The 17829-nt window shown below is 44.4% G+C and overlaps 1 protein-coding gene across 6 annotated transcripts in view; it reads left to right on the top strand.

Moving 5' to 3' along the window:
- The window catches only part of LOC147013202 (globoside alpha-1,3-N-acetylgalactosaminyltransferase 1-like), a 71025-nt gene that overhangs the window by 9631 nt on the left and 43565 nt on the right, over positions 1–17829 (top strand). For 2 of the 6 annotated variants that reach the window (XM_085854837.1, XM_085854835.1), the window contains exon 2: positions 7480–7585. The exons of 2 other annotated variants lie outside the window; for them this stretch is intronic. In XM_085854837.1, coding sequence (XP_085710963.1) covers positions 7515–7585 — 71 coding nt within the window. In that variant the 5' untranslated portion in view covers positions 7480–7514. Of the gene's footprint in view, positions 1–7108; positions 7338–7479; positions 7586–17829 lie in introns of those variants that run through there. 2 more of the 6 variants (XM_085854838.1, XM_085854836.1) reach the window with 2 other exon arrangements.

Raw genomic sequence — 17829 nt, 5'->3', positions numbered from 1 at the left:
ATTAGTTTGTCCCTCTCGGTTACCATCACTTTTTCTGTCACGACCCTCGCCCAACACGCCCCCCGAATTATTTTGTCACCCGCCTCCACCGCGGGCCCGACAGCCGTTGCACCCCCTTCCAGCTCGTTCGCTCCCACACGTGGAGTCGCCATTTTTAGCTCCCTGGTCACTGCCTTCATGCCCGCCTGCAGGCTTCGGCCCATGTTCTGCGTCTCACCCCGCAGCTTTTTCGTTTCTTCCTTCATTTGCTTGTTCATGCCTTTCATTTCGTTTTTCATTTCATTTGTTTTTGTATCCATCTTTTCGTTCATGCTTTTTATTTCATCCATTTTTTGTGTATTCGCATCCATTTTTTGTGTATTCGCATCCAATTTTTGTGTATTCGCATCCATCCTTGCTGTCATTGCCGCCAGCATGGCGAATAGCTGGGCCATGTCGGGTGCGCTTGGGTGAGCCGTTTCAGCAGGGATCGGGGGGTTTTAGCGGAGGGGGGGAGGGGAGGTGTCATACACTGCGGCCGCTGCCGCACCTATTTCGGGCTCTGGGCTCAGTTGGGGGAGTTCATGTTCCTGCACAATCAACATTTCCTGCACGGGGATTTCATCCTGGACCATGGATTCCACACATTCTACATCCATTTCTAATACCCCCGGCTACCGCCCGCCTTGAGACGCCATCTTGCCTCTCGCAAAGGGTTAATTGAGCTCGCTCGTAATTTGGAGGGAATCGGGGGTCGCTTCTCTCACCCCTGGACCGATTCCCGTGAATCTAGCTGGAGACAGGAGAGCCCGTTTTCCCGTTCTCCGATACCAGTGCCGCGATGAGGGCGATGAGTTTATATCGCACGACCTGACACCAGTGTTGCGGATTCGCGCCCGCCGGCGTGCGAACGGCCACGTAACTCGAATCGCGGCACGTCGCCCACCGGACGGACAATCCAGTCGTGACCCTCTCGGACTAACGCCGGGAACTAGTCACGGGTGGACCTTTCGGCCTCACCACGATCGTGCCAATCGGCCCCCCGCGTGGGATAGGGTTGCTCGCCAAATTCGACCTACCTAAGTACCCCCACGGAGGGTAGACCGGGCGATCGCACCTCGCCGCAGGTCGACTTCGGACACGGGCCACTTTAAGCGACCCGTTCCGTACTATCGGGATAACCGAGCGGTGTTATCGTCGGCCTCGACGGTTCGATTAATTATCGGGCGTTTTAGCCCACGACCAACCCTTTACGTGAAGTAAGATGGAGATTCAATAGAGGAAAAGACGAAGCCAAACGGGAAAACAGTTCAAAATAAAGCACATTTATTTCGTGATGAACGGAAAGCACACATATACAATTACACCAAAAGCAAATATAAAAGAAGCAGAAACACACAATAATGCACAAAAAGCAAATGCAACAATGCAGATCTAACCGACTACCGAGCACACGGCAACACTTATACAGTTTTACTTCACAGACGGCGCCGACAACACATATACCCAAAGCAAAAGAAAAAGGGGACCACCCTCCACTATGAGGGGGCAGACGGCCTGGGGCCGAGACCGCGTCGAGCCTACCCGTCTGGTGATGAGCCGCAAAATGGCGGTGGCGCCCCGACTCTGCGGGCCTCGCTGGGACTGCCTGGTATGGGGTGGGAACGGGGCCCCCTTCTCGCACTATCTCAGCGCGGGGGGAAACAGGAGGGGGTTGTTGATGCTCGGGGTAAGGAGGATATCTCCCTGTCTCGGGTCCCGCGACGAGCGTCTCCACCACGACCTTGGTCGCGTTGCTGGCCTCTCCCCTCCGCAGCTCCCCGACTCTGACACGAGCACCCCCTCGACCGCCTTCGCCGCCGCCACCTCTCCACAGCTCCGTCCAACCGCCTTCTCCGACTCCTCTCTTGACTCGTCCCAACTCTTCACTCACTCCGAACTCTTAACTCTCTCCCCTCCGAACTCTTAACTGTTTGGCGAGCGCGGCCCCTTATATGCCCCGTGGCCTCGCTCCTTCACCTTCGACCCTTTACCTCCGACCCTTCACCTCTAACTGGCTCCCCATTGGACCAAGGAAAAGTGGGCGTGAATGCTTTCTGATCAATGAATTTGCATATAGCGACCACACTCCAACGCCCCTGGAGGCGGGGCCAAATCGCCCCACGCTCGCCGATAGGACGGAACAGAAGTGGGCGTGAGTCGTTTTTGATCCGTTTTCTTCGGAAAGGCTGTGATGTTTCTGCACACGTTGCTCGGTGCGCGCCCTGCACGAGTCCAGCATCGGTGCCCACAAGTGGCGCGGGAATGGCGGTGATGCGATGGTTGCGAGGGCGAGTTGTGACGGTAAAGCTCGTGGCTGTTGGCGTTGTTGTTGTTGTTGTGAAGCGGCGTTGCGGCTAGTGGTTGTTGTGTGATGGCTGTTGAGACGTGGTTGGTGGTGGTAGTAATGGCGGCTGGTCCAAAATAAAGATAGTAAAAGAAAAACGGCTATCCTGAAGGGTCGCAGCCTGAGTGAATGACATTTATTCCCTCTAAACAACGGGTTTGGGCCTAACTACACATATACTTACAGAGATATCTCACCTAAGGGACCTGAATGGTGGTTTGCGAATTTCGTCAACCACAACAATATATATATATATATATATATATATATATATATATATATATATATATATATATATATATAGTTTTTGGCCCAATCTCTCAATTTTAGAAATTAGGCCTATGTTGACCTTTTGACCTTACAAATTATTGGTGGTTGAATTCATTGACCTGATATGCCAATCCTGTTCAAATTTCAAGTCAATCGGATGAAAATTGAGGATTTTAGAAATTGCACCTAAGTTGTTGACCTTTGGCCTATGTTGACCTTTTGGCATATTGTGACATCAAAAATAATCGGTGGTTGTAATCCGTGAGCTTATCTGAAAATCCTGTTCAAATTTCAAGTCAATTGGATGAAAATTGACAATTTATAGAATTTTTGGTCGATGTTGATCTCAAAAATAGTTGAGAGGAGGGGGGGTCAGTGAAGACCTTCCCGCAGGCTCCAGGAAGGCGAGCACACGGTCGTTGAATTCAGTGCACTGATGTGGAAATCCTCTTCAGATTTCAAGTCAATCAGATGGAAATTGACAATTTTAGAAATTCGGCCCATGTTGACCTTTTGGTCTATGTTGACCTCAATAATAAAAGGTTGTTGAATTCAGTGGCCTGATATGCAAATGCTCTTCAAATTTTAAGTTAATTGGATTTAAATTGAGGATTTTAGAAATCTGGCCTATGTTGACCGACCTTTTGGCCTATGTTGACCTCAAAAAATAGTGGGTGGTTGAACTCAGTGACATAATGTTTAAATGCTCTTCTAATTTCGAGTCATTGGAATTAAAATTGACAATTTTAGAAATTTGGCCTATGTTGACCTTTTGGTCGATATTGATCTAAAAAAAAAAAAATTGGTAGTTGAATTCAATGGCCTGACATGTAAATCCTCTTCAACTTTCAAGTCAATGGAATGAAAATTGAGGATTTTAGAAATCTGGCCTATGTTGACCTTTTGGCTGATGTTGACCTCAAACATAGTTGGTGGTTGAATTCATTGACCTGATGTGCAAATCCTCTTCAAATTTAATGTCAATCAAATGAAAATTGAGGATTTTAGAAATTTGAAAAAGTTGTTGACCCTTTGGCCTACGATGACCTTTTAACCTTTTGATCTTAAAAATAAAAAGGATTATGTCGGACCACCCACCCCACCATTTAGTGACGTTTTGTGAAGATCGGTTTAAAATTGTGATCTGTAGGTGATAATTATAGGTGAGCGACATACAAAGAAATGGAAACGATCAACATATTTGCCAATTTTTATATATTTTTTTAAACAAGTAACAAACATACAGACGACAGACAAACGGACCCAAATGCAATACCCTCCCCTCTGGCAGGGGTAATGACTGTGTTCTGCCCTCCCTTACCTGCGATCTCCCAGTCATTACATTGCACTTCAGTGGGTTTTGTCCGTACAATTTGGTTCAGGAGGACAGAGTTCAAGCCGATGAAACATTTACACTCCTGTGTGAAGCATACAGACACACAGATGAGCACAGCTGAAAAATAGAAACTACATTTACATTTTGAGACCAAATAGCTCTATGGCCACAATCGTGGCCTCGGTGAAATTTATGGCCTCAGTGAAACCTTTTGCACACAATCAGCCAGAGTCCCAGTAGTTCAGTTATTTCGATAAGTATGTGTACAGTTAGAATCCATCCCCGATGTCTCATGGGAATTTCTCCTGTGGCCTTTATGGCCTCAGTGAAAAAATCGTTACACGGTGGACAAGAGCACCATTTTTTCACCAAAGAACCGCATCGACTTATTAAGAAAAGGTCATGCTCCAAAAAATCGTCTTGCCGGAAGGTTCTTTTATGACGTCATTATGTTTAATTACATAATAATACATATTAGGAAAAATATGATCACAGAATGCTATGGTTCGGTTTTAAGTTGTTACAGGTATGTTTTCCAGGTGAAGGAATATGTTGTCAATCATTGCTTGTAATCAAACTGAATTGGTGTGATGAAGTCATTATGAATTCATAAAGGACCCTTCCCATTGTCCGTTTCTTTGGAGCATGACCTTGTTTTTTAACCATAATTCCCATGTGCAGCTCTAGTGCAAAATGGCGCTTTTGTCCACCGTGTAACGATCCTTATCATTTTTGTCGCTAAGGTACATTTTTTTTGTTGTTGTTTTTTTGTCGCTAAGGTACATAATGGCATTTTTGTCGTTTTTGTCATGCACTTTAGAAGATAATTTACGACTTTGTTTCATGTCCTTCATATTTCCCTTACGTCTTAGCCGCCATTTATATTCTGCCTACTAAAAATGTCTTTCCTTGGAAACACGATGTACTCTCATCGACTAATTGAAGTATAGAACCAAAGATAGAGTTACGATAAAATAGGGATGTTCTTCGAAGCCTCGATCTTTTCTACCCCGTTAATCCACCCCAAACCCACCTCCTTCAAATTCCCTGCTTTCCTTCCTGAAAGCCCCTGTTGTGTCAATCTTGTATACCCCATGTTCCCCGCCCCATCCCTCTCCCTTCCACAGATGTCTTAATGTCTCTGTTCCCCACTGTTTTGTCCTTTCCACTCCCGCCCCTCTTGTCTCATGCCCCCCTTGCTGTGCGTTGTGTGATCGCTCTCATATGAGCCTCGACAAGGTGTTCAAAAAAAACAACACATCGTTGGATCTTTAACGTCCAACATCAACCATTGCCAATTGACGTGTCTTCCAGCTTCATGTCCTTCCAATACATGTTACACAATTTGATATCTGGTCTGGCATGCGAAATATCCGGTTTGCAGTTTATTGTGCAGAGCGAAATGTGAGTGCACACACCTCCAAGTTAATGTGTCCTGCCCATTGTAAGTCTGACATTGACTTTGTTTGGTTATGGTTAAATGTAGAATTGAACCCAAATATTGTTGTAGGCCAGGGTTCGGTGGTGATAAATGACCACTGGATGGAGCAGTAGGGTCGTCTCCCACCGAACACCTGGAATTTAGGTCGTGACTCTTGGACAACTCCGAAAGGTCACGGGTCACTTAAAGGCCGTGATCGCCAATTCTCTGACGGCGTGGGGTAGGGTCAATAGCCAAATTTCAATATACCGAAGTACCCACGTCGTCAAATTATCAGGGAAGTCACACCATCGGCCGACTGTTGAAACCGAGTCGCAGGTACTGACTCGGATCCGGCGTAACCGAGCGGAGTTACCAGAGCTGTGCCGGTCCCAATGACAACTTGCGGCACCAACGGCCTTACTATTTCTCAAACCCGAACCATGCGAGGCCAATGAAAGAAAACACGGACATGAACTGGAACATTTAACACGGGGGTTTATTCATAAACAATAATCGGGGAGGGAGCACACTAAGATAGATAGACTAAGACTAATAGCACACTAAGATAGATAGAGCACACGGGGATAGATGATAGATAGTCGGGGATAGAGCCCCTGAGGTGGTCAGCCTCCTGATTGGACGAGGCGTCTCAGGGGGTGGGTCGAGGCATCTCGGAGGCTCGCCCCCCGAAGAGGCTCCGTTGTAGCTTTCGGCACGCTGGCCTCCCATTGGGTGGGGCATGCGTGCGATTCTCACCCTTCACTCATTGGCTGGAGGAAACGTTCCATGCCCTTCCTCGGGGCGGATCCTCTATCTGAGGCGATGGAGGCTCCGCCCACGCCTTCAGCCAAAACATGTGGGCAATGGTGACGGGTTGAGTGAGGGACGGTCCCGCTGTTGTTGTTGTTGTTGTTGTTGTTGTTGTAGTAGATGTATAAAACCTGACTATAAAATTACTCACAGCGCATACACGAACTTCCCATTAGACATAGGGGATGGATTCTAACTATACACATACTTATCGAAATAACTCAACTATGGAAACTCTGGCTGTTTGTGTGCAAAAGGTTTCCAAATCCGTAACAATATGACAGTAAAATCTTGAAAGGAATAAATGAATAAATAAATAAATAAATGACAATAAATCGATCTAACATGTTGGAGGATATTGATATTGTACCAGATGGTTTTAGTGGGGGAAGCCTGTATTCTAAACAGAGCTGCTGTGAACAGGGTGCACACATTTATTTAGCGAAATTAAAAAAATCCTTGACAGGTAGCCATTGTGAGGTGTCCGAGAACTGTCATTTTTCCCTGCTGTTGTTTGATTACCCTCACTGTTGCAGATTCAATTCCCATGACTTTTTAGGGTGAGGGGTTCATTTAGATTTCAGAACTGCAGGTCTAGGTATATGGTTCGAGAAAACACTGCGCCAATCCCACAGGTTCTATGAACGCTGACTGAAAATACACAGGACATGGCATGTGATGATTACTGTTGTTGTTGTTGTTGTTTTGTTGTTGATGTTGTTTCGTGTGCAGCATTTGGCTGCTGGTTGCATCATTTTTTGGAAGCGCGGCTGTGCTGCTGATGCAGTGCCCCTGTTACCAGTAAGCTGGTACTCATTTTTCCGAAGGATGCCAGACTGAGTCAACTCACCAGTTGTTATTTCAATGGCCTGACAGAGGCCGCCGACACCAAAATGGTCAGGATTGGGTTTCGGGTGTCCAATTCACATGTGTGTCACATGCATGTTCACACCAATTGTCAGCACGTGATCTTCAGTTTGACCACGCCTACCTCCATCGAGAGAGTTCGCTTCTCACTTACGGACACGCCCCCCTCCTGTGTGCATGACGTTTCCTTTATGTACTGTAAGTCTTATTTCGTGAGTGCTTCGGTTTCTCGTCTGGACCTGGCTCCTTGCTGTCTCCGTGTACAGGTGTGTGACGGTGTGTTGATTTACGATGCGTATTTCAATCAGGATGCGGTTTTGAAGTATTAAACATCATGAGGCATATTCCAAATCTTTTCCCCAAATTCGGGAAATACTATGCGGTGCCTTCATGCGTTTTTCCTCGCAGGTATCCATTTGTGTATACCAGGTGTGTGAAGAGCGATGGAGAAGAAGTATTTATTGATCTTGCTTGTTATCACCTTGGTGCTCCTTCCAGTGCATTTCTTACAAAAGTACGTGGTTTTATTTTTTTTATTTTAGAACATCTTTATCTATAATTATCGGCTTTCTGTGAGACGACCGTTTTTGTGAGTGTATATTTTTTCTCAGAGATCACCAAATGGATCTTCATCAAACTTTTAGAGGTTCATCAGTGAGTGCCAGGAAGGGTTTTAGGCAAAATAAAATCAAATCAAATAATTGAAAATTAAAAACAAAAGGTTGGATTTAAAAAAATTATTTATTTTAATTACTATATCGTGCCTTAGCCCTTTGTTGCTGTGTGAAAAGTGATATTAAATGATTCCCGACCTCATTTTTTCCTGGGTGTGGGGAAGTGTTTTAGGAACCCACAAAAAAAATAGATGTTTTTCCTGGACCAATGAAAAATGTAGTCCATCTTGTTTACCCTGTGTTCCCTGCCCCATCCCTCTCCTTTCCACAGATCTCCACATGTCTCTGTTCCCCAATGTTTTGTCCTTCCCTTCCCTTTAAATCCCCTGCTCCCCTTGTTGTACGCTCTGTGTTTTAGCTCTCATATGAGCCTCGCCATTGTATAAAAGTAAAATAAAATATTTTTACCTCCGCCACCGAAGGTGAAGGAGGTTATGTTTTCACCCCTTTCTGTTTGTTTGTGTACAGGATATCTCAAAAAGTGGTGGCTGGATCCGGATGAAATTTTGTGGACAGGTTGGATGTGTGACAAGGTGGAACCAATTAAATTTTGGTGAAGATCTGGATTCCAGAATTCTTTCAAAGTGATTCTTCACCATTGAGAGATAGTGCCAAAAACTATATATAGCACGATATCTCAAAAAGTTACAGACGGATTTGGATGAAATTTGGTGGACATGTTAGGTGTGTGACCATGACAAATTGATTCGATTTTTGGTGAAGATCCGAATCTGGATCCGACTGCGAGAATTTTTTTAAGCAATTCTTCACCATTGTGTGGCGCTGCCGGTACCTGTGCGGGAGGACGAAAGTCCGAGTCTTCAGGTCCTTGATACTTCCAGTCTTGCTCTATGGGTGCGAGACTTGGACTTTGACCAAGGATCTGAGACGGAGACTTAATTCCTTTGGTACCAGGTCTCTTCGGAGAATCCTTGGCTATCGCTGGTCGGATTTTGTGTCCAACGAGCGGTTGCTGAGAGAGACTCGGATGAGATTTGTTACCTGCATAGTCCGTGAGCGTCAGCTGCGGCTGTATGGACATGTGGCTCGTTTTCCTGACGCTGATCCTGCTCACCAGATTCTCTCAGCGAGGGAGTCTCATGAGCGGAGGAGGCCAGTGGGCCGACCACGTGCCTCATGGTTGCAGCAGGTTGACCATCATCTCAAGGAGATGGGGATGGGCCTGGCATATGCCTGGGGGATGGCCAGACGGAGGCCCTGGAGTACCGGCGGAAAGTGGACGCAGCGACGCGCTGTTCTGGCACATGCTCCCATACCTGACCTGACCTTCACCATTAAGAGATCATGCTCAAAAACGATATATAGCTTGATATTTCAAAAATGCATTGAGCCGGTTATGTTATCGTGGATCAGGCATTACGGGGCAAAGGTATATATATACATATATATATTATGTATGTATATATATATATATATATATATATATATATATATATATATATATATATATATATATATATATATAGCTGTATATATATATATATATATATATATATATATATACATAAACCAAGTCGAAAACACCAGGGGGTTGACTCAGCCTGCCATCCTTCCGAGGTCGGCGAAATGAGTACCAGTTGTACTGGGCCCGGTGTATGCCCCGGTTAGAATAGCTGTACCATATCCCTGTGTGTCGTAAGAGGCGACCAGGGTTGCGTCAGGAAGGGCATCCGGCGTAAAAACCTATGCCAAATCATTATGCGGACAACAAAACGAATTTCCATACCGGATCGGTCGAGGCCCGGGTTACCAACGACCGCCACCGGTACCGGTGGTCAGCATGGTACCAGTGGAAATTGTGCTACTGCTGGGCGAAGGAGGAGAAGGAGACGGGGAAGGCGAGTCCGGAGGCAGTGGGAGAGGGGGAAGGGTAGAAGTGTGGAGGTGAGAGTTGGAACTCTGAATGTTGGGACGATGACTGGCAAAGGGCGAGAGTTGGCTGATATGATGGAGAGAAGAAAGGTGGACATACTGTGTGTACAAGAGACCAAGTGGATGGGGAGTAAGGCGAGGAGCATTGGAGGTGGTTTCAAACTGTTCTACCATGGTGTGGATGGGAGGAGAAATGGTGTCGGGGTAATCCTGAAGGAAGATTATGTCAAGAGGGTATTGGAGGTAATGAGAGTGTCTGACCGAGTGATGAGTGTGAAGTTGGAAATTGAAGGGGTGATGATGAATGTCATCAGTGCATGTGCCCCACATATGGGGTGTGAGATGGAGTATAAAGAAGATTTCTGGAGTGAGTTAGATGAAGTGGTGGAGAGTGTATCCAAGGATGAAAGAGTGGTGATTGGAGCAGATTTCAATGGACATGTTGGGGAAGGGAATAAAGAGGATGAGGAGGTGATGGGGAGGTACGGTCTCAACAAGAGAAATGTGGAAGGGCAAATGGTGGTAGAGTTTGCAAAAAGAATGGAAATGGCAGTGGTAAATACGTATTTCAAGAAGAAGGAGGAACACAGGGTGACATACTAGAGTGGAGGAAAGTGCACACAGGTGGATTACATCTTAAGTAGGAGATGCAACCTGAAAGAGATTAGTGACTGTAAGGTTGTGGCAGGGGAGAGTGTAGCTCGACAGCATCGATTGGTGGTCTGTAGGATGACTTTAGAGGTGAGGTTGAGGAAGAGAGTGAGGGCTGAACCAAGGACCAGATGGTGGAAGCTGAAGGAGGAAGACTGTTGCATGAAATTTAGGGAGGAGGTGAGACAGGCGTTGGATGGTGGTAAAGATGGGTGGGATGATTGGGCAACGACAGCAGAAGTTGTGAGGGAGATAGCTCGGAAGGTACTTGGTGTGACATCTGGACAGAGGAAGGAAGATAAGGAGACTTGGTGGTGGAATGAGGAAGTTACGGAAAGTATAAGGAAGAAGGGGTTGGCGAAAAAGAAGTGGGATAGTCAGAGAGATGAAGAAAGTCGGCAGGATTACAAGGAGTGGTGGCGAAAGGCAAAAAGAGAGGTGGCAAAGGCCAAGGAAAAGGCATATGACGAGCTGCATTAGAAGTTGGATACAAAAGAAGGGGAAAAGGATTTATACCGATTGGCAAGACAGAGGGACCGAGCTGGGAAGGATGTGCTGCAGGTTAGGGTGATAAAGGACGCAAATGGGAATGTGCTGACGAGCGAAGAGAGTGTGTTGAGAAGGTGGATGGAGTACTTTGAGGAGCTGATGAATGAAGAAAATGAGAGAGAGAGAAGGTTGGAAGAGGTGGAGATAGTGAATCTGGAAGTGGGGTGGATCAGTAAGGATGAAGTGAGGATTGCTATGAATATGAGGAGTTGTGGTATTGTATGAGGAAGTCGCGAGTGGTGGAGAAGTATGTGAGGATCGTGCAGGATATGTATGAGGACAGTGTGACAGCGGTGAGGTGTATGGTAGGAATGACGGACCGGTTTAAGGTTGAAGTGGGATTGCACCAAGGATCGACTCTGAGCCCTTTCCTGTTTGCAATGGTGATGGACAGGTTGACGGACGAGATCAGACTGGAGTCTCCATGGACTATGATGTTTGCGGATGACATCATGATCTGTAGGGAGAGTAGGGAGCAGGCTGAGGAGAGCCTCGAGAGGCGGAGGTACGCACTGGAGAGAAGGGGAATGATAGTCAGTCGAAGTAAGACGGAGTACATGTGCGTAAATGAGAGGGAGGGTGGTGGTATGGTGCGGTTGCAAGGAGTTGAGGTGGGGAAGGTGGATTGGTTTAAATACTTGGGATCAATTGTCCAAAGTAACGGAGAGTGTGGGAGAGAAGTGAAAAAGAGAGTGCAGGCAGGATGGAGTGGGTGGAGAAGAGTTGCAGGAGTGATTTGTGATAGAAGGGTAGCTGCAAGAGTGAAGGGGAAAGTATATAAGACGGTAGTGAGACCAGCTATGCTGTATGGTTTGGAGGCGGTGGCACTAACAATAAGACAGGAAGCGGAGCTGGAGGTGGCAGAGTTAAAGACGCTGCGATTCTCGTTGGGAGTGACGAGGATGGATAGGATAAGAAATGAGTATATTAGAGGGACAGCGCAGGTAGGACGGTTTTGGAGACAAAGTGAAAGAGGCGAGATTGAGATGGTTTGGACATGTGCACAGGAGGGAAATGGAGTATATCGGGAGAAGGATGTTGAAGATGGAGCCGCCAGGCAGGAGGAGAAGAGGAAGGCCAAATAAGAGGTTCATGGATGCGGTGAGGGCGGACATGCGGGTGGTTGGAGTTTCAATGGAAGATGTGGAGGATAGAGCGAAATGGAGACGGTTTATCCGCTGTGGCGACCCCTAACGGGAGCAAGCCGAAAGAGGAAGAAGATAGATAGATATATATATATATATATATATATATATATATATATATATATATATATATATATATATATATATATTTACTGGATTTATCCAAATAGAGTTTGACAGTTCAGAACATTGGAAATGAACGTATTTGCCAACTATATATTACATGGGCGTCGATCCCGGGGAGGGGGGGCGGGACAGGGGGGGACATGTCCCCCCCCCACTTTTCGAGTCAGTCTGCATGCATCGCTACCGCTCTTACAGTGCATGGAAGGGTTTAACAGAGCCCTGCAAGTGCCAGCGCAGACTGTAGCGGGTATGCCAAAGTTGGGCGAGAGTGTGAAAGAGCAAATACAGCACCTTCGGAGCAATGAGGCCTGCCATGACACATTCGTCTACGTGGAGAAACAGATGGAAGAACACGGCATTGACCCTTTCGCTCCTCATAGGAAGAGGAGAGCTCCCCGTAGACTGGACACTGAGGCGCCACCCCACGAGTTTTCGATGGCTGAAGACGCGTGTAGAGCAGAATACTTTGCGGCGCTCAATTCAGCTCTGTCGAACATGACTACGTACTTCACCTCGACAGACTTGCAATGGTACGACGGCCTCGCAAAGATGTAACTCTCTAGAGAGTAGAACCCTGACACTGTTACCATTTATCCAGAATTGTCAAAGAGTTTGAAAGAAGAATTGCTCTTCTTCAAGAAGCAGTACACTGGTTCCTGTATTCAGGATTACCAAGCCATCTTCCAAAAGATGGTACCAGCGGTGCGCCAATTGTTACCGCAGGTTGAACGGTTGCTTCGATTGCTCATGGTCTCCCCCATCAAGCTCTTGCTCAGTTGAGCGCTCCTTCAGCGCACTCAGGTGTCTGAAAACCTGGCTGAGAAGTACGATGAGTCAACAAAGACTGAACCATCTCATCGTTTGCCACGTCCACAGTGATCGATTGGTAGCACTGGATCCCCACGAGTTGGCAAATACGTTCGTTTCCAATGTTCTGAACCGTCACACTCTATTTGGATAAATACAGAACAGTATATGTACCTGTACGTGTACATGTATTAAAACTGCATTAATATACCGTATCTGGAACTGAAAAAAACGTTGCAGTCCATTGTTCATGTCACCAAATCGATTCGTGGGGAGCAGTTGTCATGGTGATCTATTGCCTGGGCACACATTGGGGGAAGGGTCCAGTTACCTGTCCCCCCCACCCCCCACATTTTGGCTTGGATTGACGCCCTTGATATATTATATATGCATATAATGTTAATTGGTTGAAAATTGACGATTTATGTGACCTTGACCTTTTTATCTCAAAAACTATAGGCTTCCAGCTTGTCACTATTTCTACCAGGTGGGGAAGTTTTGTGAAGGTTGGAGTAAAAAAACAGATGTGACTGGCGAATGAGAAATATGAACAGATAAATAGAAAAACTAGAACTGCCACTTTATAACTGCTGGCAGTGATGACCGGGTACCCAGACGTCCCCCTTTGATACAACGTGAGACTTAAATGAGAATTGCAAAGTTTCCCTTCAATAGGATAAGTGGTTCCAGAGAAAACATTATTTAATAGTGATACAAATACAGCCCTGCCTCGAGACAGCGCGGGATTGACGAGTTACGAACTAGGTAGCACAAAGTGTTCAATCTATTTATTACGTATGCAGTTAGCCCTTTTTTCCTGGGAACATTGGCGGTATCAATTGAATTGCGATTCCTGTACCCTCAAACGCATGCAGATGCAGCCAAGTGAGCCTTCTTGAAAAACAAAAAATCCAAAAAGTTCTCAGATTCAAATAATTAAATAATTCTGACTGCCAAACCGTGTGGCTGATCGGGTTGAAATTTTAAAACTATGTTGCACATGTCGGCTCAATTATAATTTTGAAGTTTCGCATATATTGATTCAGCAGTTCCAGAGTAAACATTAATTAATATTTTCCCTTCAATCCAATATCGCTGCCAAACGATGTGTCGTACATCAAAAGTGGGGGGGAGGGCGGCCGTTTGATTGTGGCTTGTAACCCTCAAGTGTTTCTGCAGAAGGCCCTCGGACAGAAAGTTAAACGGGGATCTACAGGGTCTTAGTTTTCCAAAGGGTCTTAAGCATCTACCAAAGGGTGTAAAGGTCTTCAGGAGTCTAAAGGGTGAAAGGGCTCAAAAGGTCTACATGTTAAAAAGGTATGTTCCAATTATCCGTAATTATTAGATGTAGTCAAGGTCCAATAATAAGTCATTCATAGACGTACTCACTGCCGAACTCACGTTCAAGCAGCACATAACTAATAGACATACTCATATGGTTTAACCAAGCAAGATTTCAACTCGATGACGGTCACCAGCCACCGATGTTATTCCGTTTTATATACTGTAGATATGAAATGAATTGGATGAAAATTTAACGATTTATGTGATCTGGACCTTTGACCTTTCAACCTATTGACCTCAAAATCAAAATTGATGATTTATGTGATCTGGACCTTTGACCTTTCAACCTATTGACCTCAAAATCAAAATTGATGATTTATGTGATCTGGACCTTTGACCTTTCAACCTATTGACCTCAAAATCAATGGGCTTCCACCTTGTCACTCCCTCCACCAGTTGGTTAAGTTATGTGAATATCAAAGTTAAATTGTGACCTTTAGGCGATTGACATACAATCAGACAAACCGACAGAATAAGACCAACCAAACCAGTGATTCTCAACCCTTCCTCTGTCATTTATCCCCTCAGCTTGGTGTATATAGCCATTTCCCCCTTACTTCCATGCAAAAAAATGCATAGCCGGCATCGAGGCACAGAAAAAAGAAGATGGAACAACTTTATTATGAAGGTTTTGCACAAAATAAACTTAAAGGAAAAACAAATCATACAGTCCACTTCTATCAAACAAAAATACCAGAAGCATAATCAATGGGAACTCTGCTGATTCATTGAGTCAACCAGTTTATTTATTCGAGTAGCTGTTGACGACAACGCTACCCTCATGTCTGTCATCGGCTTTCAGGCGGTTCCTTGCCTTTGTCTTCATTGCTACTAAAGTGGAGAAACTTGATTCACATAGTTATGTGGTGAGAAAGGGAACAAGCATTTTGAAGGCTCACTATGTCAGAAGACTGAAATTTACATTCTTTTTCAGTTTTTGGTAACCTGAAGTTTTTTTTATTTTTATTTTTTTTTTTTCTTACTTCTGGCAATTTACCGCTTAGCTTTGAACCATTTCAGGTTCTTCACTGGACTTGAACTGCTTAAATTTCAGTTAAAACTTTTGAACGGTAGAATATACAGCACATACAGACAAATAAGCTGAGTAAGTTTCAATCTGACAACTTGAAAAATTACTGAAGTTTGGCAGTAATAAAATCATCAACAACCCATTTCATTATAATGGGGGTAAATTTTTGTCATGGACACCATTTCCTTTTTGCCATGTGGGACTTTTCTCTGTGCTACAAAGATGAACAGAACCTGAAAAAAACAAAGACAAAAATTAATTATATTTTGAACCCCCTTGGCTTGGTGCTGAAGAGGTTTACCAATGGGGGAGAAGGGGCCTTTTGATTGTGGCTTGTAACCCTCAAGTGTTTCTGCAGAAGGCCTTCGGACAGAAAGTTAAACGGAGATCAATAGGGTCTTAGGTTTCTAAAGGGTCTTAATAGTCTACTAAAGGGTGTAAAGGTCTTCAGGAGTCTAAATGATCTTGAAAGGGTCAAAGGGCTCAAAAGGTCTACATGTTAAAAAGGTATCTTCCAATTATCCGTAATTAATAGATGTAGTCAAGGTCCAATAATGTCATTAATAGACATACTCATATGGTTCAACCAAGCTCGATTTCAACTCGACGACGGTCACCACCCACCGATGTTATTCTGTTTTATATACTGTAGATATGAAATGAATTGGATGAAAATTGACGCTTTATGTGATCTGGACCTTTGACCTTTCAACCTATTGACCTCAAAATCAAAATTGACGATTTATGTGATCTGGACCTTTGACCTTTCAACCTATTGATCTCAAAATCAATGGTCTTCCACCTTGTCACTCCCTCCACCAGTTGGTTAAGTTATGTGAAGATCAGAGTTAAATTGTGACCTTTAGGCGATTGACATACAATCAGACAAACCGACAGAATAAGACCAACCAAACCAGTGATTCTCAACCCTTTCTCTGTTATTTATCCCCTCAGCTTGGTGTATATAGCCATTTTCCCCCTTACTCCTATGCAAAAAAATGCATAGCTGGTGTCGAGGCACAGAAAAAAAAGATGGAACAACTTTATTATGAAGGTTTTGCACAAAATAAACTTAGATAAAGGAAAAGCAAATCATACAGTCCACTTCTATCAAACAAAAATACCAGAAGCATTATCAATGGGAACTCTGCTGATTCATTGAGTCAAACAGTTTATTTATTCGAGTAGCTGTTGACGACAACGCTACCCTCATGTCTGTCATCAGCTTTCAGGCGGTTCCTTGCCTTTGTCTTCATTGCTACTAAATAAAAGTGGAGAAAGTTGATTCACATAGATATGTGGTGACAAAGGGAACAAGCACTTTGAAGGCTGCTATGTAAGAAGACTGAAATTTACATTATTTTTCAGTTTTTGGTAACCTAAAGTTTTTTTTTTGTGTTTTTTTTTCACTTCTGGCAGTTTACTGCTTAGCTTTGTACCATTTCAGGTTCTTCACTGGACTTGAACTGCTTAAATTTCAGTAAAAACTGAAAAATGAGGGTGTTCTGAAACTTTTGACCGGTCGAGTATGTTTTAGAACTGTCGTTATGTATGCGGCTAATGGAAGATATGTTTTTGTGTACTAGTACACCACAGTATGTACATACAGCTCGCTTATCATGCGGCTCATGGAAGATATGTTTTATAACTGTTTCATGCATGCAGCTCGTGGAATTGTTTTTTTCGTCTGCAAAAAACTGCAAATACAGGAAGAGGAGGGCTGTGAATGTCAAAGCAGGTTGCGTTTTGTAAACCGTGAATATGTGGGGTCTGCGAATAGCGGAGATCAACAGGGCCAAAGTGATATATTACCTCTCAATGGTGAAGAAGCACTCAAAAAAAATTCTCGCACCCAGATCTGGATCTTCACGAAAATCTAATCAATTCATCATTGTCACTCTGCAAACCTGTCTGCCAAATTTCGTCCAAATCCGTCCGAAACATTTTGATATAGTAGTGGGCCTGTTGGTCCATTGGACCAAATTTTCATCGGTCTTCAAGGCCTGGGAAGGGGATGAGAGTCTGATCAAAATTGGGTTTCCCAGCCTGGAAGCCTTGGAACTCAATAATAACAATAACAATGATAATAATAATTAGAGATATTTTGGGGTCTTCGTGGTCAACAGTCTTCAAAGGTCAAAGGGGTCTCAGCAGTCCAAAGGGTCAAATGGTACATTCCAGTTGGTGCATGGCAAATATTCCACATGGGGAATAAGCGTGACTTGTTTTTGATGACATTGGTGCCTTCAATATGACCTCATAATTGCATACGTAGAACGCAACATCCGATCAATATGAAAAATTTTGTGCGGAATCTCGGATAAATTGGTCCACAAGAAAAAAATTGACAATATCATCAGTCACGTGGTTCAGCAGTCATTTTGTTTGTTTTTTTTTATACAAAAAATAACCTTCAAAATTTTTCGTTGAAATGGCTGAACAGATCGAGGCAAAACTTAATAGGTATGTCTGCCTATCCATGAGGAACAAAAGGTTCACACATCTGATGTCATAGGTCACATGGTGTGGCAGCCATATT

Source organism: Eptatretus burgeri, chromosome 14 (genome assembly GCF_056783735.1).
Source record: "Eptatretus burgeri isolate ZD-2024b chromosome 14, Ebu_testis_v1, whole genome shotgun sequence".
Lineage (NCBI taxonomy): Eukaryota > Metazoa > Chordata > Myxini > Myxiniformes > Myxinidae > Eptatretus > Eptatretus burgeri.
The sequence above is the reverse complement of the archived record's forward strand: the minus strand, read 5'-3'. Positions and strand labels throughout refer to the sequence as shown.